At 42.2% G+C, this 25334-nt stretch overlaps 1 protein-coding gene across 1 annotated transcript; it reads left to right on the top strand.

Moving 5' to 3' along the window:
* Nucleotides 1-8318: 8318 nt before the first annotated feature.
* On the top strand, nucleotides 8319-24268 carry LOC140508352 (uncharacterized). The gene is made up of 7 exons (XM_072616198.1): nucleotides 8319-8496; nucleotides 9482-9633; nucleotides 11356-11410; nucleotides 16076-16202; nucleotides 17528-17623; nucleotides 17713-17784; nucleotides 20987-24268. Exons 2-7 carry the CDS (start codon nucleotides 9506-9508, stop codon nucleotides 24154-24156), a joined length of 3648 nt encoding a protein of 1215 aa, XP_072472299.1. The 5' UTR covers nucleotides 8319-8496; nucleotides 9482-9505; the 3' UTR covers nucleotides 24157-24268.
* Nucleotides 24269-25334: the final 1066 nt, after the last annotated feature.

The following is a 25334-nucleotide window of genomic DNA, read 5'->3' on the forward strand; positions in this document are numbered from 1 at the left end:
CATTGATCTTAAAGATTGTTTCTTTACCATTCCCCTAGTTCATCAAGATAAGCCAAGGTTTGCATTCTCTGTCCCATCCATTAATCTTAAAGGCCCCATGAAGAGATATCAATGGTGGGTCCTCCCACAAGGGATGAAAAACAGCCCCACCTTGCTTATATCAAAGATATGATCAAAGGGCCATTGAGCCTGTTAGGAAGCTCTATCCCACAGCCTATATTATTCAATATATGGATGATATTTTAGTCTCTACTCCCCATGATAAAGACCTAAGCCATATTTTGTTCAATTTAGAAAAATCACTGTGCAAATATGGCCTCCTGAGAGCCCCAGAAAAGATTCAGAAAGAAGAGCCCTATGAATATTTAGGGACTATCATAGAAGGCACTTGCATTTGACCTCAAAAGGTAGAGATAAGAAGAGATAACTTAAAAGCATTTAATGATTTTCAGAAATTCTTAGGCAACATAAACTGGCTCAAGTCTACCTTAAAAATCATGACTGGGGAGTGAAAAAGCTTTTTGGTATATTGAAAGGAGATTCATCTATAACTTCCTCTTGTTCTCTTACCCCAGAAGCTATCCAAGACCTTAGCTTATCAGAAAAAGAAATTCAAAAGGCCCAAGTTCTCAGAGTTGATCTCACAGGAGAAATGAGTCTAGGTATTCCTCCTACCACCTACACACCTACTGGGGCAATATGTCAACTTACAGGGGTATAAGAGTGGATTCACCTATCCAATCAACAACAAAAATCCTTAGCAACATACATAGATATGATTTCTAAAGTAGTATCTGAAAGACATAGAAGAATATTACAGGTGTATAGTTCTCATCCCCCCAAAATATGTGTTCCTCTAGATAAAGACCAGTGTTATTTCCTCTGGGTAAATTTCCTCCCTTGGCAGATTGTTTTTCCAGACTTTTTAGGTCACATAGATAATCATATGCCAAACACTAAAATCCTGCGTTTTGCTACCCTACATTCATTTTCCCAAAATTTACCTCACTTCATCTCATTCCCAATACTATTAATATATTCACAGATGCCTCCAGTAATGGTAAAGCAGCCATAGTTAGTGGAAATCAGCACATAGTGTTATACCCCATATACGTCTCAAAAGGCAGAACTAGCAGCAGTCAAACATGCCCTCATACAATTCCTCTACCCATGCAACATTATATCTGATTCACAATATGTTGTACAACTACTAGTTTCTCATCTTCAAACAGAAAAAATAAAACCTGTTTCTGATCAGGAACTATTCCACTTATTCCTGTCCATACTAGAGGCAATCTGTAGTCGTGTGTCTCCTTTCTTTATCACTCATATACTGTCTCACACTAACCTACCAGGACCGTTATCAAAAGGGAATGGACAAGCTGACACCCATGTGTCTCTTGCTCTCAAGGAAGCCGGGCTATCTCACTCCTTCCTTCATCAACCAGCAAAAATGCTCCACAAACAATTCTCCCTGCCCAGGAGAGTAGCTCAAGAATTAGTTGAAGAATGTCCTTCACGTGCAACCTTTTCACCATCTCCCTTCCCTCTTGGAGTAAATCCCAGAGGACTAAAGCCAACCACCTATGCAAATGGACATAACCCATTTGGCAAGTATAAGTTCATTCATGCTTCTATTGACACTTATTCTCATGCACTCTGGACAACAGTTCAACCATGGGAATCTTCTTTTAATGTTCAAGCCCGTTGCATTGAAGCTTTTGCTGCTCTTGGGATTCCTACCAAGATTAAAAGTGATAATGGTCCCAGTTACGCAAGGAGGCCCTTTGCAGAATTTTGTTCTTAATGGTCTGTGACTCGTAAAACTGGAATTCCATATAATCCCCACGGCCAGGCTAAAATTGAAGGAGCTCACCAGCATTTGAAATCACAATTGCTTAAACAAAAGGGAGAACATGAACTCTGCTATGGCAAACTCCCAGTTAGTCCTAATAGACTATTAAAACGAATACTTTTAAGTTTCGATTTTTTCACCTGTGATGATCAACGGATAACGCCTATGCAGAAACGTTTTGCCAATGATTATAATTCACAACCCCACACTTTGGTGTGGTGGAAGCCCTTGGAAAGAGGACCCTGGCAGGGTCCTGCAGAATTACTCACATGGGGCAGAGGGTACGCTTGTATCTCTACAGGTGATTCCACTAAGAAACATCAAACCTCACCATGCCTTGTGTTCCATGTGTCCATCTTTTCTTCTTTCTTATAAGTTTTCTTTTGTTCTCTGCTGTGCGCTCTTTACTTTATTCTTTTTTCTCCCTTCTGTCCTTCCCCTCAAAAGGCTACAATGAAGTGTGGATATATAAATTTTCCCCAAACTACTACTTTGGCTGCATACCATAGAAGTTGTTAGGTTGCCTCGTCGTCATTCTCTTTAATTATTAATTATTTTTATGATTTATTCTTTAATGTGTTTATTCTTTAGGATTAGATGAATGTTTCCAATTAATTTTTAGTCTATCTTTTCACTGCCCTTTATTGAATGTAATGTTTATCTCATTATGATCTGAAGAGGCTGCATTTTACATTTCTGCTTCTCTGTATTTGATTGTGAGGTTTTTATGCTCTAATACCTGGGGCAAGTTTTGTGTGAAGACCAGGTACTGCTGAGAGAAAAGTATATTCCTTCATATTCTCATTCTGTTTTCTCCAAAGATCAAGTGATGGGGTTCAGACTCTGGGAACCTCCCTGAACTCCCTTTGATTGTCTGCACCTGGCCTTTCATACTCAAATCCAGTTCATACTCAGATTCCTTGCCCTTGGCCTAGCCTGGTCTTCCATTGTTGGTTACATCCCACCCAAGCCCTGCATTGTCTGCTTCCAGCTATCTCCCCCCTGGATTACATCACTGGTTACCCCAGTCCCATACATATCCTCCTTAGACCCTCCTCCCAGACCACTAGACCATGTCTAGATCCCTCCTACAGTCATTTCTATATTTAAGTTCCATCTTGCCTCCATGAAGGTGCTCAGATTCAATCCAGCTCAGACTCTGTCTAGCTGAGATTCTACCTGGCCTGCTTGTGAATAAAAGTGTTACAAATGCTTAGGCTCCTTAAGACTCAATCCACTATGGGGAATCTTTAATAAACTTTGTTTTTCTTTAGTTTAAAGAAGTCTTGAGTCGAATTCACTTGAGCAGGACTCAGTATGTATTTTGGGGTCCCCAGCACCCCTCAAACCTCAACAGTAGCCCTTTAAATTTTCTAAAATTTATTTACCTCCTTCATTTCTTTCTTGTTTACTTTTAATTAGATTTATCTAGTTCTGAGAGAGGAAGGTTGATGTCCTCCACTAGAGTAGTTTTGTTGTCTGTTTCCTCCTGTAACTCATTCCAGTTGTGCTTTCAAACCTTAGATGTTTGTGGCACCTTTTAGCATGATATAGTTTCCTTCCTTATCTCTTTTAATTAGATCTGTTTGTGCTATTGCTTTCTCTGAAATCATCGTTACCACTGCTTTCTTTGCTTCAGTTGAAGTGTAATAAATTCTACTCCAGCCCTTTACCTTTACTGTGTGTGTATCTCTGTTTCAAGTGTGTTCTTTTCAAATGGTTTATTGTAGGATTCTGGTTTTTAATTCATTCTGCTACATACTTCCATTTTTAGGTGAGCTCATTTCAATGTTTTTTAGAGTTATAACTATGTATTTTCCCCCATTGTGGGTCCCCCATTTGTCCTTCTCTCCCTCTCTCTCCCTTTCACCTTTTATCCTGTCTCTCCTCCCCAATGTTTTGCTTGTGAGGGATGTCTCTCCCAGTCTGCCCTTCCTTCTGTCAGTTCCCTTCCCCCCATCCCTGTCCCTTTTTACTTCACTATAGGATGAGATAAACTTCTTTACTTATCTGAGTGTGTATATTGTTCCCTCTTTGAGACAATTTTGATAGGAGCAAGGCTTCAGCCCTCCCTTCCATCTCCCCCTTCTTCTCCTTCACTGTAATGGCTCTTCTCTGCCTCATTTATGTGAGATAATTCAGTCCCTTCTACCTCTCCCTTCCCTCTTCTTGGAAGGCAGCTCTCTTACTCACCCCTTAATTTGGTTTTCTTGACTATCACCCCATCACTGTCAATGTATACAGTCAAAGTATACTCTTTCAAATGCCCTAATCATCCAAAAGGTCTTAAGAGTTACATGTACCATCATCCCATATATGAATATAAACAATTTAGCTCCATTGAATCTCTTCTGTTTTCTCTTTCCTGTTTACCTTTTGATGCTTCCCTTGGGTCTTGTATTTGAAGATCAATTTTTTGTTCAGCTTTGGTTTTTTCATTAGGAATGTTTGATTATTCTCTAATTAATTGAATGTCCATTTCTACCCTAAAGGATTATGCTCAGTTTTGCTGGTGTGTGATGCTTTGCCTTGTGAATATCCTATTCCCCATCATCTGATTGTTTAATGTAAAAGCAATTCGATTTTCTGTTAGCCTGACTGTGACTCCATGACATTGGAATTGCTCCTTTCAGGCAGCTTGTCTTCTTTTCTCTTTGACCTGGGAGCTCTGGAATTTGGCTATAATATTTCTGGGAGTTTTCATTTGGGGATCATTTTCAGGAAGTGATTGTGGATTCTTTCAATTTCTGTTTTACCCTCTGACTCTAAGGCATCAGGGCTGTTTTCCTTGATAATTTCTCGGACACAAAAATACCAAATGTGGTCACAGAGAGTCAGACATGACTGAAATAACTGAACAGCAGCATAGCATCCATATGGAATGTCTTGTAAGTGTAAGATGCTGGTTTAATCCTCAGTTCCTTCCTGATTGTTTTTCAGTTTTCTCAGCAGTTTTTTGAAACCAAATAATTTTTACCCATAGTAGTTTGTTTTCCACTTTATCAAGCACTGATTGAGTTCTAGTGCTTCTGGATCTCCCTTGTTTAATCTGTTCCATTAAATCATCTCTCTCTCTCTCTCTTTTATTTTACCAATACTCATGGTTTTGCCAAACACTACTGTGTACACTAGTTTGAGGTTTAGAATTACTGTTGCCTTATCCTTATGCTTTTCATCAAGCCCCTTGATATTGTAAGTCTTTTCCTAAAGAAATGAATTTTATTTTCTTCAGTCCTCTCAAATATCACTGTCATAATTTCATTTTTATTTTTATTGATGTTTTCAGTCATGTCCAACTCTTTGTGACCTCATTTGGGGTTTTCTTGTCAAAGATATTGGAGTGGTTTCCTTCTTTCTCCAGTTCATTTTACAGATGAGGAAACTGAGGCAGAAGCAAATGCCCTGCCAAGGAACACACAAATAGTAAGGGCTTGAGACCAAATTTAAACTCAGATTTTCCTGACTCCTATCCCAACATTCTATCATCCACTGTGCCCCCTAGCTGCCTCTAAAATTTTATTGATATAGTATTAAAAAAATATATATATATATCACTGCTAACTGTCTATTTGGATTTGAATCATTTGTGGTCCCTGAACCAATTTCCATTCTTATTTCCTTATGAAATGAAAGTTATCATTCATATGTGGAACTATTGGTTATGGCAGATTCATTTCATAAATTTTGAATCCACTGGGTTAGTTCATGTACCTTGACAGTATACTTTCCAGAATGTACACACAGCTGATGAGGTTGTGAAAAGAAATAACCTTTAAATCAGTCAGTATCTAATTATTTTGGTTAATCTTTAGTTTGATTGGAATATTAAGTTACCACCTTTGAGAAAAGGTAACCCTCACAGATAAGCCAGACTACCATCAATATTCTCTTAAATCTAGGTTACATATAGATATGGTGAATACAAAGATTGGTGAGACTTTATCACTTAGTAGCTGGATCCCGAGTACATGGAGAGGAGGAAGAAGGTGAGTGACTCTTGGAGAGTCAGTGTCAGGAGAGCATTCGCTCTGCTTTGAGTTCTTGTGGTAGGTCAATGCTGCTAGAGAGAGATTTCCTACAGCACAGAAATTATGGGGGTGAAAACCCAGGCTTTAGTATTGTGCTCAAGTATGGGTTCAGGCCTCAGAAATAACCTAAACAGTCAAGAGGATTCTGATGAGGCTTGTTTTAGGCAGATCTGCATCAGAGGGACAGAGAAAACATTACAACAGTTATCCTTGAAAGCTGGCTCCATCTTGAATCTCTTGCTGACCTAAGGTAACCAACCTTAGGTGCTGCTACCTTGATATGGGATAAGACTCTTAAACATTCTCTTTGTCCTTAGCTTTGCCTCCTTAATCAAGGGGAAAGATTGAATGAAGAATTTAGAAAGTCCTTTGTACTTTTCTCAAAGAGTAAATTCTTATTCATTTTAAAGCCAAATATACCCAATTAAATATGTAATAGTTTTTCAACATTTTATGCAAACTCTTACAACTTAATTTATAATTTCATAGCATGCAGATGAAAAGAAAGCTCCTGTCAACCATTTCTAAAAGGTTTGGTCCAAAGAAAGAAACAGATTCCGTTTCCCCCTTAACACATGATTTGTCCTAAGAACAGACAGACTGGGGTTCCCGTTGTGTACCCCTCCCCAAATGATTTGAGCACTGCCAACCCCCCCATTTGAGAAAGGCCTAAAACCTGGATTGGCCCATCAGGGGAGAGCCATTTTGGCCCACTCTGAGCTTAACCTACCATAATGCCTTGTGTGTTCTGGTCTAAGAGACATGCATTACTTTCTGTGTGAACCTGCAATGCCCCTTCCTGTGTCAGCAACTACAGTAGGCCAGATGAAGCTGACTGGAAGTATTTTTCTATTTATGAATGCCAAGGACAAGCACCTTGAACTGGACACTATCTTGAATACTGGGACTTTTTCTTGGTATTTTATGGACACATGTTAAGCTATGCAGAATCATGTTAATGACATAAGAAACACAGATGTCCTGGATTAATAATTTTAATGGTCACTTTCACATTTCTCCTATCATTGTATTTACAGCCTATTCAATTAAGAAATTCCTTTCCCATGTCATGGTTAACACATGTGGAGACTGTAAGTTTGACTGACACAGGCATCCTGAGTCAGGAAGGGAGGGAGGGGGGAGAGGAAATTACTCTGAGGACATAAAATCCTCTTTGTTCTTTCTGGGCTCACTCACAATGAACACTCATGCATCTCTCTGTATGTCCCATGCATGTCTGAGTAATGGTTAACGTGCTTACTTATTCTCATTAAGCCAGAGTCAGGCATAATGGAGTCAGAAAAGAAGTAAAAATGTTTCAGTTCAGCACGTTTTCTGTTTGTTCCTTGTTCAAACCTTTGGTGAGGGTTGTTAACCATGACTGAGTTGTTCTAAGAAAGGGAAACAAAATTAGGCAGTGTGCGTGTTTATTTTTCTGGAAGCTGGTGGATCATGCATCCAGATATATGCAGGGGAGTTTACTGTTTGGGATGCCAGAGCATGCAAGGCATTATGGTAGGTTAAGGTCAGAATGGGCGACAATGTGTCTCCTGATTGGCCAGTCCAAGCTTCAGATCTTTCTCAGGTGAGGGGTGCTCCAGAGGGTTTGGGGAGGTCCCTGGCTGGTTCTCACTCCTTTCCTAAGGGCACAATTGCATATCCCCCTAGAAATCATTTTTTCTAATTAAGAGCATAACTTAGAGCCTGATTTCCTATAAATCCCCAAATGAGAAAAACGTGAAGCAAAAGGAAAACGGAAACAATGTTAGTTTTAACACATGAAACAAAATTGCCAAACAACATCCCTTCACTTGATTATCTCGGATTTGTCTTAGATATGAAAGCCACTGTATCCATTTCTCCTTTGACCTTGTAGCCTGAATGCATTCAGAGAGGACAACGGGGTGATTCAGATCCGCTTCCACTTAATTTTCAGTCTTTCAGCTCCTAAACGCATCCCCTCACATGCCACATTTTAAGAGTATTTTACATTAAGGGTGGATCTGCTGGGATCTGACTGCCTACGGAGCCCACATTCCGCTTTAACTTAGGAGAACCGTGCCTACGGACTGCATTTGGTAAACAATCTCCATTCCGTGAGGAAGCCCAGTTTCCTGGTGAATCACGCGCTTTCCTGGCCACCTCCAGGTGGTCTCTTCCTGGCTCTGCCTCTCGCATCTTCTAAAGTCCCCAGTCAGGTGGTAGAGATAAGGAGGAGAGGGCGGACCCAGGTGGACTAAGAGCCCGGGGGTGGAGTTTGGAGGCCAGGGAGGGATCTGGGGCAGGGGAGGGCTCATCCCACCGAGGGAGGTAATTGACGTGATGGAGGGCGGGGCTTGGGGCGGAGCTCCCGGCTCTGGTGTGATTGGAGGAAACGGCCCATCCTGGGGCGAAGGGGGCGGGCAGAGGGTGGGAGGACCCTCCCCAGGGGGCTGGCTGAGAACTGGAACTTGGGCTGAGGTGGCTCCGCCTTCTTCCTCCCTCAGACCTGAGATCTCTCTCCCAGAACCGAGGTGTCTCTCCTTTTCTCCCCCAGAGCTGAGATCTCGCTGCCTTCTCCAGGACCTGAGAACTCTGCCCTGTGGATGCCAGCTCTGTGGGTGCAGGCCCCGGGTAGGTGCGAGCCCACTCCTCCCACCCCTGCTGGGTTCTGCTGGCTGCCCCTACCCATGAATCTGCTCTTCTGACCACGTGGTCTGTGCACCCTGGTCCCATTCTCCCCCCCCCCCCAGCCCTGGCTGCAGGACAGACTTCTCCCTGCTTGGGTCTGTAAGGACCCAAAGCTCCTGCCTGCCCGCCTTTGATGACCCCACTTTGGATGCAGGAACCAAACCTCCTCCTGGCCCCCTTTACTTGGTCCCACAGTTCCCGGGCTGCTTCCCTACCAGACACCAGCCTTTGGTTCCTGGTGTCTGGTCTCCCTTTGAGGGATTCTAGGCCTGGGCTCTCCCAGAGGATCCAGAGTCCTCCTGAGCTCCTAATTAGACTCCAGGATACAGGCCTCCTGCTCTCCCAGGCTCAGTGCATCCCTGGAGCCCTTCTATCGCTGCAGTGTCCCTGACCTCCCTGCCATGACCTGGGGTAGAATGTCTTCCTGCCAGACCCTTCCTGGGTTCTCATTCCTCAGGTCTCCTGTTTCCCTGCCCCCTCTTCTTGTAGAGCCCTCAGGCCCCCTACCAGCGGGCTGAATCCCTAACTGAATTGGGTCTCCCAGCCTCAGGCTTCCCCTGGACATTCCTTGGGGGCTCCATCTCAGAGCCCTCCCTGCCCCTCACCTTCCTAAGCTTTCCTCCTCCCTAGATCAAGCAGTCAGTCTGCTGTCTGGATAATGTGTGTGTGTGTTAGTTGGGGAGATGGGGTGCAGGGAGGGCAGAGGACCAAGTGGAGAGAGATCTCTGATTCAGGTGTCTTTGAGGTCCTGACTGCTCTTATCCCACTTGGGATCTGAAAGCACTTCTGGCCCCTTGGTTCTATGAAGGATAGTGGGGGAGAAGAAGGGGGCAGAAAAGGAGGAGGAGAGGATGGGATCATCTACCATTCCTGGAGGTTAGAGTCTCTGCACTGAGGGCAAGGCCTGATACTCTGTCAATCCCTGTAGCCCAGCCTCCTGCCCTGGAAGAAAATGAAAAGACTCTGCCCCTCTGGGATCCTTCCTCCCCAGCTCAGCCTGCAGAGGATCAAGGCCTGGCCCAAGCAGGGAGCCTGGAGCCAGAGAGAATGGCCCCTGGGAACTACAGCCCCCCAGCCCAGGTGAGTGCACTCTGTCCTCAGACTTGACCAACATTAGCCAAAAGCCATTTCCGTTGACACAGAGGGATTGTCTCTGAGGCTGGCAATCCCCTACCTGTGGAATGTTTCTTTACAGAAATAGGCAGAAAACAGTAGTAACAACACTGCCCTGCTCTCTCCTCCTGTGTTTTGCTAGGATTGAAGGCACTTTCACATCACAGGCTCTAACCTACCCACTCCCACCCTGGCTACACCCACTTGCTGCTCTCCCATATTCATTTTTTAAGGTTTCCCTCATGATCCTTGAATCACAAGGACAACCAGTTTGCTCATTCCTTTCTGTCCCGTAGAGGTCTTGTCTTTACTCCTTTATGCATGTCTAGCACCGCTCCCCCACATCCATAGAATTGAACCCCTTCCCCTTTGCTTCTTTGACTCAGCTCTCACTCCCAGACCCGGAAGACAGGGTGCTCTGCTTCTCCAGGGTCTAAACTGCACAGACAGTTTATTCATCTGGTCTACGCTGACTGGCCCCTGTTTTGTAGGTGGTTTCACTGTCAAGGGCACCCTGAGAAGGCAGTGAAGACTGTAAGGAGCCAATAGCAGGAGCTGGGTTTTGGGCTTTGGGATCCTGGCCTCCTGCCTGCTCTGGTCCAATGTTTCTGGAAAATATGGGAACTCAAGAAAACAGGTTAAGTTGTTTTCTGTGTCACATTCACAGATTCACAGGCACTTAGCAGAGCTGGGATCAGGACAAAGGAAACAGTGCCTTCTTTAGTTCTTAAGTAATTAGCATTACTCCCTAAAGGGCCCAAGGTCTCCCAGTGCATTCTGGGTCATCTCGTCATCTTGAGGAATATCTAGTCACTGGATTCAGATGTCTCTGGAGGAGAAGTGAGGCTGATGACTTGCACAGCCCTCTCTTACTCAAAACAAAGTCAAGTGCAAGCCATGTCATCATTTCTCTGATGGCATGGTCTTCTTTGGCAAGGAAGGATGAACACAATTAGCATTTGTGAAGGGCCTAGGACTTCCCTTGTTAGAGAAGATGCAAGGAAAGGGCTGAGTTTGGGAACTATTCAAAGTCCTGGGAGATTTTTTTCCATTGGGGAAAGAGGATACTGAAGGAAACACCCAGTTCTTGTCAGAGAGGCATCAGGCTCGAAGGCAAAGACACAGTGGAGTGACTTATTTTCTCCCTTACATCCACTTTTGACCATCGTCACAGCAACTTTATATCAGAGGTGTTCTTAGTATCTTTATTTCATAGTTCAGGAAACTGAGGCAAAGAGGCTTACGTCACTTGCCCAGGGACTCATTGCTAGCAAGTGTAGGAGGCTAAATTTAAACTCACATCCTCCTGACTCCATGCCTGGTGCTCTATCCACTGGGCAATCTAGATGCCATTGGCTATTAATCTTTTTGAAATAATATTTCATTTTTTCCCCAATGACATAGAAAAATTCCTGTTTTGAGTTCCCAGTTCTCACCCTGCCTCCTTCCTCTTACCCTTCCCTTAGATGGTATGCAATCATAAATAGGTTATACATATGCAATCCTGTAAAGCATTTCCATATTACTCATTAAGAAAGTGAAAAATAGTATGTTTAGGGCTGTATTCAGGCTCATTTACTTCTTTCTACGGAGAGGGATAGCATTTCTCATCATGAGTCCTTTGAAGTTGTCTTAGATCAAGGTATCCCTGAGAATAGCTCAGTTTTTCCACTGTTGTTCTCCATACAGTATTGCTGTTACTGCGTACAGCATCCTCCTGGTTCTGCTGACTTCACTGCATCAGGTAATTTAAGTCTTTCTGGGTGTTCCTGAGATCCTGCTGTCACATACCCCAAGTTGTTAAGGCATTCCTCAATTAATAGGCATCTCCTCAGTTTCCAGTTCTTTGCCAACACAAAAGGATCTAGTATAAATGCCCTTCTGTAAATAGGTCTTTTTCTCCTCTTTTGTGTATATTGACTTACCAGTGTCATTGTTGGATGAAAAGCTATGCAGTTTCATAGCCCTTTGAGGATAGTTCCAAATTGCTGTCCAGAATGGTTGGATCAGTTCACAAATCCACCAACAGTGCATTAGTGTCTTAGTTTTCCTACTTTCTCCAATATTTAACATTTTCCTTTTATGTTTTATTAGGCAATTCAATGGTTGAAGTGGTCACCTATATTTGTTTTAACTTGCATTTGTCTAATCAGTGGGGATTTGTAGCATTTTTATGTGACTACAAATAGCTTTGATTTCTTTGTCTGAAACCTGTCTGTTCCTATACTTTGACCATTTATCTCTTGGGTCATGACTTGTATTCTTATAAATTTGACTCAGTTCTATACATTTGAGAAAAGACACCTTTATCACAGATAGTTGCTGTAAATTTTTTCCAGGTTGTCAGTTTTCCTTCTAATCTTGGTTCATTAATTTTGTTTCTGCAAAAAACCTTTTAATTTAATATAATCAAAATTGTCTGTTGTGCAGTTACTAATGCAGTTTATGGATGAATGCGTTCCATTGATATGTACAGTGAGGATAACTGTGAATTTCCCTTCATCTTGTTTTCCCTGTTTTTATCTCTCTCTCTCTCTTTCTCTCTTTCACCATCTCACCTCAGCAGTGCTTTGCTTCTGACCAATGCCTCCCCCAACCTGCCTTTCCTTCTATCAATCCAGCCCCCCATTTATCCCTGTCCCTTTTTACTTCTCTATAGGATGAGATGGATTTCTATACCGAACTGAGCATGTATGTTATTTCCTCTTTGAGCCAATTTTCATAAGAGTAATGTTCAGATCCTCCCTTCCCACCTCCTTCATCTTCCCCTTTACTGCAATAACTCTTCTTTTCTGCTTTTATGTGAGATAATTCACACCCTTCTACCTATCCCTTCCCTCTTCTTGGAATGTAATTCTCTTTCTCGCCCTTTAATTTTCTTTTTTTGAATATCATCCCTTCACAATCAGTGCATACTCTCAATGTATATTCCTTCTAATTGCCTTAATGGTCATACATGTCCTAAGAGTTTAAGGTGCCACTTTCCCATGTCGGCATATGAACAATATCACCTCACTGAATCTCTTCTGTTTTCTCTTTCTTCTTTACGTTTTGATCCTTCTCTTGGGTCTTGTATGTGAAGGTCCGCTTTTCATTCAGTCCTTGTCTTTTTGTTAGGAATGTTTGAGTGTCCATTTTCCCCTGAAGGATTATACTCTGTGTTTCTGGATAAGTGATGCTTGGCCTTAATCCTACTTTCTTGTTTTACAGAATACAATTCCACACTCTCTGATTTTTCAGTATAAAAACTACTCATTTTTGTGTTAGCCTGACTGTGGCTCCATGACCTTTAATTGCTTTTTTCTGACTTCTTATACTCTTTTCTCCTTAACCTGGGAGCTCTGAGATTTGGCTATAACGTTCCTGGGAGTTTTCATTTTAGGAACTTTTCCAGGGAGTGATTGGTAGATTCTTCCAATTTCTACTTTACCCTCTGGCTCTGAGATATCAGGGCTTTTTTTCTCTGATAATTTCTTTGCCCAGAAAATACCAAATGGGCTCATGGAGGGTCAGGCATGACTGAACAACATAACATCCATATGGAAAGTCTTGTAGAGTGTGTGTAAGATGCTAGTCTAATCTTAATGTCCTTAGCTGTTATCAGTATCGCAATGATTGAAGAAAATCCCAAAGGACTGATGAGGAAGCCCACCTCCAGAGAAAGAACTGACATGGTTTGCATATAGACTGAAGCAGCTATTTTCATTTTCTTTCTTTTAATTTTTTGTCTTTTTTACCCCAATTTTCCTGTACAAAATGATTAATGTGGAAATGTTATACATGATTGCACACATGTAACCTATATCTTATTACTGTAGGGAGGGAGAGTGAGGGAAGGAGGGATAGAATTTGGAACTCAAAACTTTAATAAATAAATTTAAGTGTTTTTAATATGTAATTGGGGAAAAATAAAAGATAATTTTTAAAAATGTAAAAAGAGAATAGAAGTTCTCCTCCATTTTACACTGCACCATCCATTGCTTACAGTTGTTTGAGAAATTTTGAGTCCTCTGAATAAATTCCATCATCTTGACAGTGTACTTTCTTGCATGTACAAAGAGCTAAAGAGGTTGGGAAAAGAATAACCTTTATATCAGTGTTTAATGACTTTAATTTTTTTTTAGTTTCAACGTAGGATTAAGTTGCCTTGTTGGGCAAAAGCTAGCTGTCACAGCTACGCCAGACTAACGTTGTTATTCTCCTCTGTCTAGGTTGCCTATAGGTTTAGTGAATACACAGATTGATAAGAGTATCATTTAGTACTAGATAATTTATGGTAAAACATTTCTTTGTGGGACTAAAATAGGCATGGGATTCTAAGACTCTTTTCAAAAGCTAAATTATCCTTCCTGACTATTGGAAAAAGGAAGTTGATGGGAGGCTAAGTTTCTCTTTCCAGTCTTAGTGAATTAGCTCCTTTTCACTTTTTCTTCACCTGGAGGTTGCATCTACTTTGAGTAGTATAGTCTTATAAGGCTGAGTTTCCCTTTCTGGCAGCTGGAGGATGGGCTGTGACTGCTCACTGCAAACCACAAGCTCCTCTTTTCTGCTCTTTCTTCAAGCTTTAAAGATCCTTTAAAATAATACTTTTGCTTGCAAAACTCATCAGCTGCAGAGCAAAGACTTGTGATGTAGTCTCAGTTTGACAGACAGGCTGATAGACTCAGGTTGAATCTGGGTGATGAGAACCCAGGAGAATTCAGTGACCAATGACCAGACTTGTCCAATTTCTTTTTTTTTCAAGACATGTTTCCTAAGATCGTTGGAATTTTTTTTCTTCCTCTTGTGTTATAAAAACAAGCTCTGTAACTCACATTTGTCACCCTTACTGAGGAACTAGTTGACCTGACTTAATGATAACCTCTCAGCTATTAGAATTAAATCATTATCCACTAGCAAATTTTGTGCCTCAGATTGTTTTCTATTTCAGATAACTCATTTTAAAAGCTGATGTCTGCTTTGTCAGAGACAGTTTAATACTTGAGAGGCTGCCAAGGAAAGTATGGGAGAGAAGCAGTATTAGACTACCAAACTGAAGGTCTACAGAGCTGTTGTGCTGATCTCATTATTTTATGCCTTTGAAACTGGACAGTCAGCCCATTCCGTATAGGAAACTGAATCACTTTCCTTTGAATTCTCTTAGGAAGATTCTGAAGGTCACCCGGCAGGGTAAGGTATTGGACACTGAGGTCCTTTCTCAAGTTAGACTGCCAAGCATACCCACTCTGCTGCAGAGAGCACAACTCTGATGAATGGACATGTTGTTCTAATGCCAAAAGAATGTTTGCATAAAAGACTGTTATGTGTAGAACTCATGCAAAGAAGGTGCTCACATGGTAGTCAGAAGAAGTGATACAAGGACATTCCAAAGGTCTCCGTGAAGAACTTTGTAATGAATTGTGAGACATGGGAGACATTGGCAAAGGACCATCCAGCATGGCATGTCCACATGAAAGAATGTACTGTGCTGTGTGAACAAAGGAGAATTGAAGTAGCTCAATAGAATGGAGAGATGGACAAAGTCTGAGCCATCTCCACCCCAGATACTAACATGGACTATTTGTGACTGACCTGTGATCGAGCCTTCTGGGTCCATTGGACTGATCATCCATGGTCAGACACACCTTGACTCTGACATAGTGACATCATTTTGGTTCACTTTGAGCACAAAGAACTAGAAAATGATCAGCTATGAGAACCAAATATTAGAATAAAGACATATAGAATATTGATGATTGAAGGAATTATAAAACAAAGGCGAAAGATGTTTTGACCATGACACATCATACCCAGGGTAGCCTCAAGCACTCAAAATAACAAGTTAACTATCCTTCACTTGGCTGGAAAGTCTCATACCCCTCAGTTCAGTCCAGATTGTAATTACTGTGTCTTATGAATGCATTTCATGTTTTATCTAGAGAAGACTTATTTTCAGCTTCTCAGGAAATAAACCAGATCTTCTACAATCCTGCATAAATCCCCCAAGTCCTCAGAATACACTGTCCTTACCAGCTTCTCACAAATTCTTCACACAGTTTGCTTTATAACATATCACTTCTATTAGTTCTGAGAAGGCAGAAATTTCACATTTTCTCTCTTTCTCTGCCACAGGTCCTCTGACCTCACAGATAAAACAACAAACTGTCTTAGATTACATAGGGATGCACATTTCATAATAAGACCTTCCTCAACTTTATCCATCTAGCCACATCAAATGCTTTTCTCAATATACCATTGGGCTCTTAAGAACTATGGTTTTAAGTGCTGACTCTGACACTCAGCAGGGGTATGACCTTTGGGTGAATCCCCTTTCTCTGCTTCTGTTTCCTCCTCTCCCTTGATGAGAGTCAGACTACATGAATTCTGGAGTCCCTTTCAGCTCTAAGTCTTTGGACTTTTGATGGTTTAGGAGTTGGTGACATTCAAGGATGTGGCTGTGGACTTCACCCCAGAGGAGTGGGGCCTCTTGGACCATCCTGAGAAGGAGTTGTACAAGGAGGTTATGATGGAGAATGCTGGGAACCTGCTCTCCCTAGGTAAGGACACTTCCCCTGTCCACTCTTCAGTGTACAATCAAAGTGAATATCTCCATATCTGAGTGTGCTGGCTTTCAAGCATTTATCACTTACTAGAAAAGGAAAAGTGCTGGTTTCCTGTGTCCTAGAGACAGGGTCCTCCTGCTACCTGGGTTTCCTATAAAAAGTCAGTACATTGTGTGAAGAGAACATGGGAGGTTTCCTGGTTGCTCCTGAAGATGTTGAGGTCCAAGATCAGATCAGTGTTGAAGCATGTCAGGGGTGGAAATAATCCCCCATCAGGTAGTCCAGGCTCTCCCTAGACATGAATTGTATCTCCCTGGTGTCTGCACACTGCTCAGATGGCTTTGCCCTGTCCCCCCTTCCTCTTTGGGAGGGGCCAAGTGTTTAGGACATTCTTCTTTGTGAGAAGCCTCAGTTTGTGGCTCCTAGCTGTGCCTGGTAGGGCAGGTTTTTCCTTCCTCTTCCTTTCCATTGCCCCAAATTCCAACCCAGGTGGTGAGGAAGGAAGGAAGGGCATCAGTATTTCTGTTCAGCTGCTGTTCCCCAGCTGTTGTGCTCAGTGCTTTCTTTACAATATGGTATCATTAGGCAATGTTATTATCCCAATTTGAGATTTGAGAAAAAGGAAGCAAACAGACGGTACGTGACTTGTCCAGGAACACACAGTTACTAACTGTCTGAGGCTGCATTTAAACTCTGACCTTCCTGACTCCAAGCCCAGGGCTCTCTCCACTGCTCTTCTAGCTGCCTCTTTTTCTCTTAATAGTGGAAGCTATGCAATGGGTCCATCCTCCTATGAGGAAGGGGCTCCAAGACCAAATTTTCTGACTCCAAACTGGTTCCATGGTCTCCCCACCTCTCCCCATGTTCCCAAAATCAGTTCTATTGAAACCTTGTTTGAGGACTTCTGGGCACCATCCTGGGACCTTGCTTGCAGGCCTCTGTCACTGGCAGAAATAGCAGACTTGTCCAGAATCAGAATCTCACTAACTGAGGGTCATTGAGTTCCCCAGCAGGAGAATATGATCAGCAGGCAGACTCCCTGAATGAACAGGACCAAGTTTTCTATGGGTTTCAGGGAGTGAGGATCAGGGGAGGGCCAGGGCCAAAGCTAACTCATCAAGGCCCCTTTTGCTGGAGCTCAAGGCTGATGTGGCACATCCTATTCTGGTTACTTGCATTACAAGCATTAATGGGAGAATAAGCCAGATCTGTGTGAACAGGATCGAGTGATTCTGTAGCTTTGCATGCACACTGTTTTCCCTAAAGGTAAATAAATTAAAATATTTTCTCCATCCTCATCCCTGATTCCCCATGCCCAGGGCTGCCAGTTCCCAGAAAAGATTTGATCTCTTATTTGGAGGGAAGGGAAGCACCATTGCTGCTGGAGCAAGAAGACCTTAGGAGCTGCAATCCTGGTGAGTGAGGGGAAAGCAGGTATGAGAGGTGTAGTTACAAGAGGCTTCTGTGTGTGGTTTGGAAGGCCTGACTTGGAATTCTTTTTCAGATACTTTTTACAAGTGGAATCCTGGACAAGTTACTGAACCACTGAGCCTCAGTTTCCCCCTCTGTAAAATAAGTGAATTGGACCCCATGGCCTTGAAGGTCTCTTCCAGTAATAAATCTCTGGTCCCATGAAATGTCATTGTTTGGAGTTTGGGAACTCCCCTGAAACTGCAAAAAGGGTTAGACTTTGCATTTTGGGTTCTTTTGTGGACCTTCTTCAACATATTGAACATTTATCAAGTGCCTACTGTGTGTCAAGCCCTCTGCTAAGCACCAGGGAAGTAAAGAGATGCAAGGGACATCCCCTGCTGTGCTGGAGCTTATCATTGGTGGTGTAGGGTAGGGTGTGGGGGTGCTGACAACATGCCAACCACATTGTAGAAACCTGTTTTGAACAGGACAAATTAGAGCTCATTGAGAGAGGGAAGGCCTTAAAGTGAAGGACTGGAAAGGCTCATTGTGGAAGGTGGGCAATACCAGGGAAGCCAGGGTGGGCATTATACACATGGAGAGATGGTGACACCAGTTGTAAATGGGTGTGTCTAGTTTTTAGCTGTGAAATAGAAGACGTAGGGAAATACTTCTTGGGTTGAAAGGCTCCAGTGACTATATGTTGAGAATTAGAGAGACATGGTTTTGTTTGTGGCAATAGGGAAGGAGTCATTAGTGCAGCAGAGACTGAAGAGTAGTGAAATAATGGGTATGGTGGAGAGACAGTATACTGAGGAAGATGACATGCTGGAATAGGCTGATTGACACAGGGAAAGGAGTTTGCCCAAGTACCCAATGTTTTCCTGGAGGGTGAGAGCAAGAAATAAGGGAGGGTTGGGGAAGAATGAAAAGAATTGGAAAAGCTGTTGGGGCTGATGGGGTAGTGAGTCAGTTATGTTGTTGTTGAGGCATTTCAGTTGTTTCTGACTGTTCATGTTCCTATCTGGGGTCTTCTTGGCAAAGATACTAGAATTGTTTGCCGTTTGCTTTTCAGGCTCATTTCACAAATGCGAAACCTGAGGTAAACAAGCTTAAGTGACTTGCCCAGGGTCACGCAGCTAGTAAGTGTTTAAGGTTGGAATTGAGCTAGAGTGTTCCTGACCAGTACTCTATGCACTGAACTACCTAGCTGCCGCAAGAGAGTCAGGTAGAGACATGTCAAAGGATAGCCTTGCCTCAGGGAAGGCCACAATGAGATTATGTAGCCTAAATGTGTAGTGGACTCAGAAAGCCTACTTTTATATTTTTATCTGTCTCTATTCAGTAGCACCTAAGTAGTAGCAAAGGCTGCTTCCTTACTTAGAATTAATCCATGGTTCTGCTTTACATAAGTCATCAACCTGTGTCCATCCCCTGATATCTGAGGCTACAGTATTCCTAGGAATTTCTCTTTTCAGATCTGTTTCATGAGGTGATCAGAGAATTCTTTCAATATATATGTTTCCCTCTGGTTCCAGAATATTAGAGCAGTTTTCCTTGATAATTTCATGACAGATGATGTCTAGGCTTTTTTTTTTTTGATCATGGCTTTCAGGTAGTGCAATAATTTTTACATTCTCTCTCTTGGATCTATTTTCTGGGTCAGATGTTTGTCCAATGAGATATTTTAAATTGTCTCCTATTTTTTCATTCTTTTGGTTTTGTTTTGTAATTTCTTAGTTTCTCATGAAGTCATTCATTAGCCTCCATCTGCTCTATTCTGAGTTTTAAAGAACTATTTTCTTCAGTGAGCTTTTGAACCTCCTTTTCCATTTGGGTAATTCTGCTCTTTAAAGAATTCTTCTCCTCATTGACTTTTTGGGTCACTTTTACCATTTGAGTTAGACTATTTTTAAACGTGTTATTTTCGTTAGCATTTTTTTGGGTTTCCTTTAGCAAGCTGTTGACTCACATTTCATGATTTTCTTGCATCACTTTCATTTCTCTCCCTAATTTTTCCTCCACCTCTCTTACTTGATTTTCAAAATCCTTGTTGAGCTCTTCCATGGCCTGAGACTATTACATATTTATTTTGGAGGTTTTTGATGCAGAAGCCTTGAGTTTTAGGTCTTCCTCTGTTGGTATGTAATGTCCTTCCTCATTTGAAAGGATGGAAGAAATTACCTATTCACCAAGAAAGTAGCCTTCTGTTGTCTTATTCATTTTCCCTTTTTTGTGCATTTTCCCAGCCAGTTACTTGACTTTGAGTTCTTTGTCAAGAGGAGGGTATGCTCTGGGGACCTGTAAGTTCTCAGTTCCTACAAGGTGGCACAATCAGGGGAGAGGATTTTACTCCTCTCTTGGCCTGCGCTGTGGTCTGTGAACATGATTCCCTCTCCAGAGCCTCCACCAGCTCCACCACACCAGCCAGCACTCCTCCTAACCACAGGGCCGCCACTCAGAGCTGAGATCCAGATCAGCTGTTGGGTCTCTAGGCCAGGGCTCCAACAATGGAAGTTGCCACTGCTTAGGTCCAGGACTGCACTGCTGTGTTCTTTTCTCACCCAGGTGAAAAAGCTTTCTCACTGACCACTGAAGCTGTCTTTGGCATTTGTGAGTTAAGGAATCTGGGACCCGTAGCTGCTGCTAGTGGCACCTTGAAGCCCGCTCCAATCCTGGCCCTGACGCAGCATGACCAAGGCTGGGCTGCGTTCCACTCTGCGCCCGGTGCTATAGACCTTTCCAATCAGCCTTCCAGGCTGCCTTGGCCTGGAAATCTCTTTTACTCTGTCTTTTTGTGGCTTCTGCTGCTCCAGAGTTTGTTTATAGTCATTTATTACAGAGATGTTATGGACTTTGGGGGGAGAGCTTCTAGAGGTGCATCCTTCTACTCCACCATCTTGGCTCCTCCCCCCAATAAAATATATTTTAAAGAAAACAAAAGAAAAGAAAGTGGAATAGAGAAAGGCCATCTACTACCATGGACAGAGCATGCCCACATGCAGGATTGGAGTTCTAGTCTCAGTTTCTGACTTGCTGGGCAGGTCACTCAGGCATTCTGATCTCATGGTATGAGTAATGAATGTAATGATAATGCTGGGTCTGCCTGTGTCATGGGTGCTTGTGAGGATCCAGGGTGATGGTGTGTGAAGGTTTTTTTACATCAAATTGTCCTGCAGAAGTGAGCTAATGGCATTTTCAAATGATGGATTCTATCCATTGAACTTTGAAGACTTTTCTCTTACCCTGGGAAAGTAGGATGTAGATAACCTAGTTTACTTTATTCCCAAGGGAGGAATGGATTATAATTATAATTATGTGTATACATGTCTCTTTATATACGTTTTATTGTTTGTTTCTTGCAGGAGAGATTAGACATGAAATGACAGATGGTACTGCAAAATTAAGCACTTCTTTGAAAGAAATTCATGAGGAGAGGGATGGTCCTTGTGACTTCACTGGGAGACAAATCTGTGCTGCATTTCACAGAATCCACACAGGAGAGAAAGCTTGTGGTTGTCATCATTGTGGAAAGGACTTGAATCAAGAGTCATCCCTTATTCGCCATCAAAAAATTCATAATGGAGAGAAACGACAAGAGTGTCATGAATGTGGGAAAGTGTGTAATGAACACATATCCTCCATTATTCATCATAGTATTTACAGTGACAGGAAAACTTATGTATGTAATCTGTGCGGAAAGGTTTGTCAGTGTAGCTCCAGTCTTGCTGTACATCAGAAAATCCACACTGGAAAGAAAGCTTATGAATGTGATCAATGTGGAAAGGTTTTTAGAAGAACCTCTCATCTATCTGTACATAAGAGAATCCACATAGGAGAGGAACCTTATGAATGTGATCAGTGTGGAAAGACTTTCAGAATGAACGTTCAACTTGTTATGCATCAGAGAATCCACACAGGAGAGAAACCTTATGAATGTGATCAATGTGGAAAGGCTTTTAGAAGAAGTTCTGATCTATCTGTACATAAGAAAATCCACATAGAAGAGAAACCTTATGAATGTGATCAATGTGGAAAGGCTTTTAGAAGAAGTTCTGCTCTATCTGTACATAAGAAAATCCACATAGGAGAGAAACCTTATGAATGTGATCAATGTGGAAAGGCTTTCACATGGCCCTCCCATCTTGTTGCCCATCAGAGAATCCACACAGGAGAGAAACCTTATGAATGTGATCAATGTGGAAAGGCTTTTAAAAGAAGTTCTGATCTGTGTGGACATAAGAGAATTCACATAGGAGAGAAACTTTATGAATGTGATCAGTGTGGAAAGACTTTCAGAATGAACGTTCAACTTGTTATGCATCAGAGAATCCACACAGGAGAGAAACCTTATGAATGTGATCAATGTGGAAAGGCTTTTAGAAGAACCACTCATCTATCTGTACATAAGAGAATCCACAAAGGAGAGGAACCTTATGAATGTGATCAATGTGGAAAGGCTTTCACATGGCCCTCCCACCTTGTTGCCCATCAGAGAATCCACACTGGAGAGAAACCTTATGAATGTGATCAATGTGGAAAGGCTTTCAGAACGAACTCCAAACTTGGTATGCATCAGAGAATCCACACTGGAGAGAAACCTTATCAATGTGATCAATGTGGAAAGGCTTTTAGAAGAACCTCTCATCTATCTGTACATAAGAGAATCCACAGAGGAGAGGAACCTTATGAATGTGATCAATGTGGAAAGACTTTCAGAATGAACTTTCAACTTGTTATACATCAGAGAATCCACACTGGAGAGAAACCTTATGAGTGTGATCAATGTGGAAAGGCTTTTAGAAGGAGTTCTGATCTGGGTGGACATAAGAGAATCCACATAGGTGAGAAACCTTATGAATGTGATCAATGTGGAAAGGCTTTCAGAACGAACTCTAAACTTTGTTTACATCAGAGAATCCACACTGGAGAGAAACCTTATGAATGTGATCAATGTGGAAAGGCTTTTAGAAGAAGCTATGATCTATCTGTACATAAGCGAATCCACGTAGGAAAGAAAACTTATGAATGTGATCAATGTGGAAAGGCTTTCACATGGCCCTCCCATCTTGTTGCCCATCAGAGAATCCACACTGGAGAGAAACCTTATGAATGTGATCAATGTGGAAAGACTTTCAGAATGAACTTTCAACTTGTTATACATCAGAGAATCCACACTGGAGAGAAACCTTATCAATGTGATCAATGCGGAAAGGCTTTTAGAATAAGCTCTGCTCTAACTGTACATAAGAGAGTCCACAAAGGGGAAAAACCTTATGAATGTGGTCATTGTGGAAAGACTTTCAGAACAAACTCTCAACTTGTTATACATCAGAGAATCCACACAGGAGAGAAACCTTTTGAATGTGATCAATGTGGAAAGGCTTTTAGAAGAAGCTCTGCTCTATCTATACATAAGCGAATCCACATAGGAGAGCAACCTTATGAATGTGATCAATGTGGAAAGGCTTTTAGAATAGGCTCTGATCTATCTGTACATAAAAGAATCCACATAGGAGAGAAAGCTTATGAATGTGAGCAATGTGGAAAGGCTTTCACAACGAACTCTAAACTTGGTATACATCAGAGAATCCACACTGGAGAGAAACCTTATGAATGTGATCAATGTGGAAAGGCTTTCACATGCACCTCCCACCTTGTTGCCCATCAGAGAATCCACACTGGAGAGAAACCTTATGAATGTGATCAATGTGGAAAGGCTTTTAGAAGAAGCTCTGATCTATCTGCACATAAGCGAATTCACATAAGAGAGAAACCTTATGAATATGATCAATGTGGAAAAGCTTTTAGAATAAACTCTGATCTATCTGTGCATAAGAGAATCCACACTAGAGAGAAACCTTATGAATGTGATCAATGTGGAAAGGCTTTCACATGGCCCTGCCACCTTGTTGCCCATCAGAGAATCCACACTGGAGAGAAACCTTATGAATGTGATCAATGTGGAAAGACTTTTAGAATGAACTTTCAACTTGTTATACATCAGAGAATCCACACAGGAGAGAAACCTTATGAATGTGATCAATGTGGAAAGGCTTTTAGAAGAAACTGTGATCTATCTGTACATAAGAGAATCCACATAGGAGAGAAACCTTATGAATGTGATCAGTGTGGAAAGGCTTTTAGAATAGGCTCTGCTCTATCTTTACATCAGAGAATCCACAAAGGAGAGAGACCTTATGAATGTGATGAATGTGGAAAGGCTTTCAGAACAAACTTTGAACTTGGTATACATCAGAGCATCCACACTGGAGAGAAACCTTATGAATGTGATCAGTGTGGAAGGGCTTTTAGAAGAAGCTCTAATCTATCTGTACATAAGCGAATCCACACTGGAGAGAAACCTTATGAATGTGATCAGTGTGGAAAGGCTTTTAGAATAGGCTCTGCTCTATCTGTACATAAGAGGATCCACATAGGAAAGAAACCTTATGAATGTGATCAATGTGGAAAGGCTTTCAGAACAAATTCTAAACTTGGTATACATCAGAGAATCCACACTGGAGAGAAATGATATGAATGTAATCAGTGTGGAAAGGCTTTTAAAAGTATGTCTGAGTTTGCTAAACATCAGAGAATTCACACTGGAGAGAAAATATTTTAAAAATAAAGGAAAAAAAAGAACATTTGTGGTGGTTTTATTTCTTGTCTACTTTTTCTTCCAGGTTCTTTTCTGACCATGGACTTGAGAGTAGGGCCAGGCTCTGTCCACATTCTGCAGGGATTGTCCAGAATGTTCTTGATGCTGCTTTCTTGGGGTCTCAAGTTTGGTGTTTTTCCACGATCCCCAGCAAAGCTCATGCCAGGGACCTACAGTCTTTCAGTACCCCCTCAATGATCTCCTTCCCTCTTCTCTTCCCCATCATTGATCTGAAAATTCCTCACCTGTGTTTGGGTTTGAGCAGCACATCTTTGGATTTCCCCCATGTTGGGTTTCAATTGGCTATTGATGGCCCAGTCACTTTAAGGCAGCTGGAAAATTGGTGCAGTCTGACAGAACTACAAGATACTTTTTTGTATGAAATTCCTTCCCTGTTTATTTTTCTACAGGCCTCACCCTGGGCCAGGACCTGGTTCTGAAACCCCACTCTGCTCCTGGGATGAGAACCACACAGCTGCTGCTTTCTTTGAATGTATTCCTTGCTTAATTCCCAGCGTAGGGCCCAGCACTTGCCCTTACCGTGGAACTGACATATCTAGGGGCAAATCCTTTCAATCTGCCATGGGTGTCCAATCCAGAATTGGGCAGCAAGTCATAGGGCTTCCAGGTACCACCTGTTGCTCTAGACTGCACAAGTTTATGCTGTCTGTGGGCCCCCTTCTTGACCTTCTGGACAACCTCTCCCCTATCTGGAATGCTCAGCAATGCTCTTCATGCCCAGACCCCCTCCCTGTGAGTCCACAGATCTTTCTCTCTGTCCCTCTACACTGACCCAGTCTGGAACAAGGCCTTGCTATGGTTTCATGGATTTCCCCCTTAGGATTCAGGCTGGACCTTGATATTCTCCATCTGTTTGCAGGAGGTGTGGGACTGCTGAACTCATGACTCTTCTTCTCTTCCATCTTCCTTCATGGATAATTTTATTGGTGACTTTTCTAGTCAGGTCCAGTGTCTCTTTTGAGTTCTGTGTAGGTAGAACCTGGGAGTCTAAACCTGGTTTCCACCAATCTGCTTTCTAGGTTTCTCTGCTG

The sequence above is a fragment of the Notamacropus eugenii genome, chromosome 5 (genome assembly GCF_028372415.1).
Source record: "Notamacropus eugenii isolate mMacEug1 chromosome 5, mMacEug1.pri_v2, whole genome shotgun sequence".
NCBI lineage: Eukaryota > Metazoa > Chordata > Mammalia > Diprotodontia > Macropodidae > Notamacropus > Notamacropus eugenii.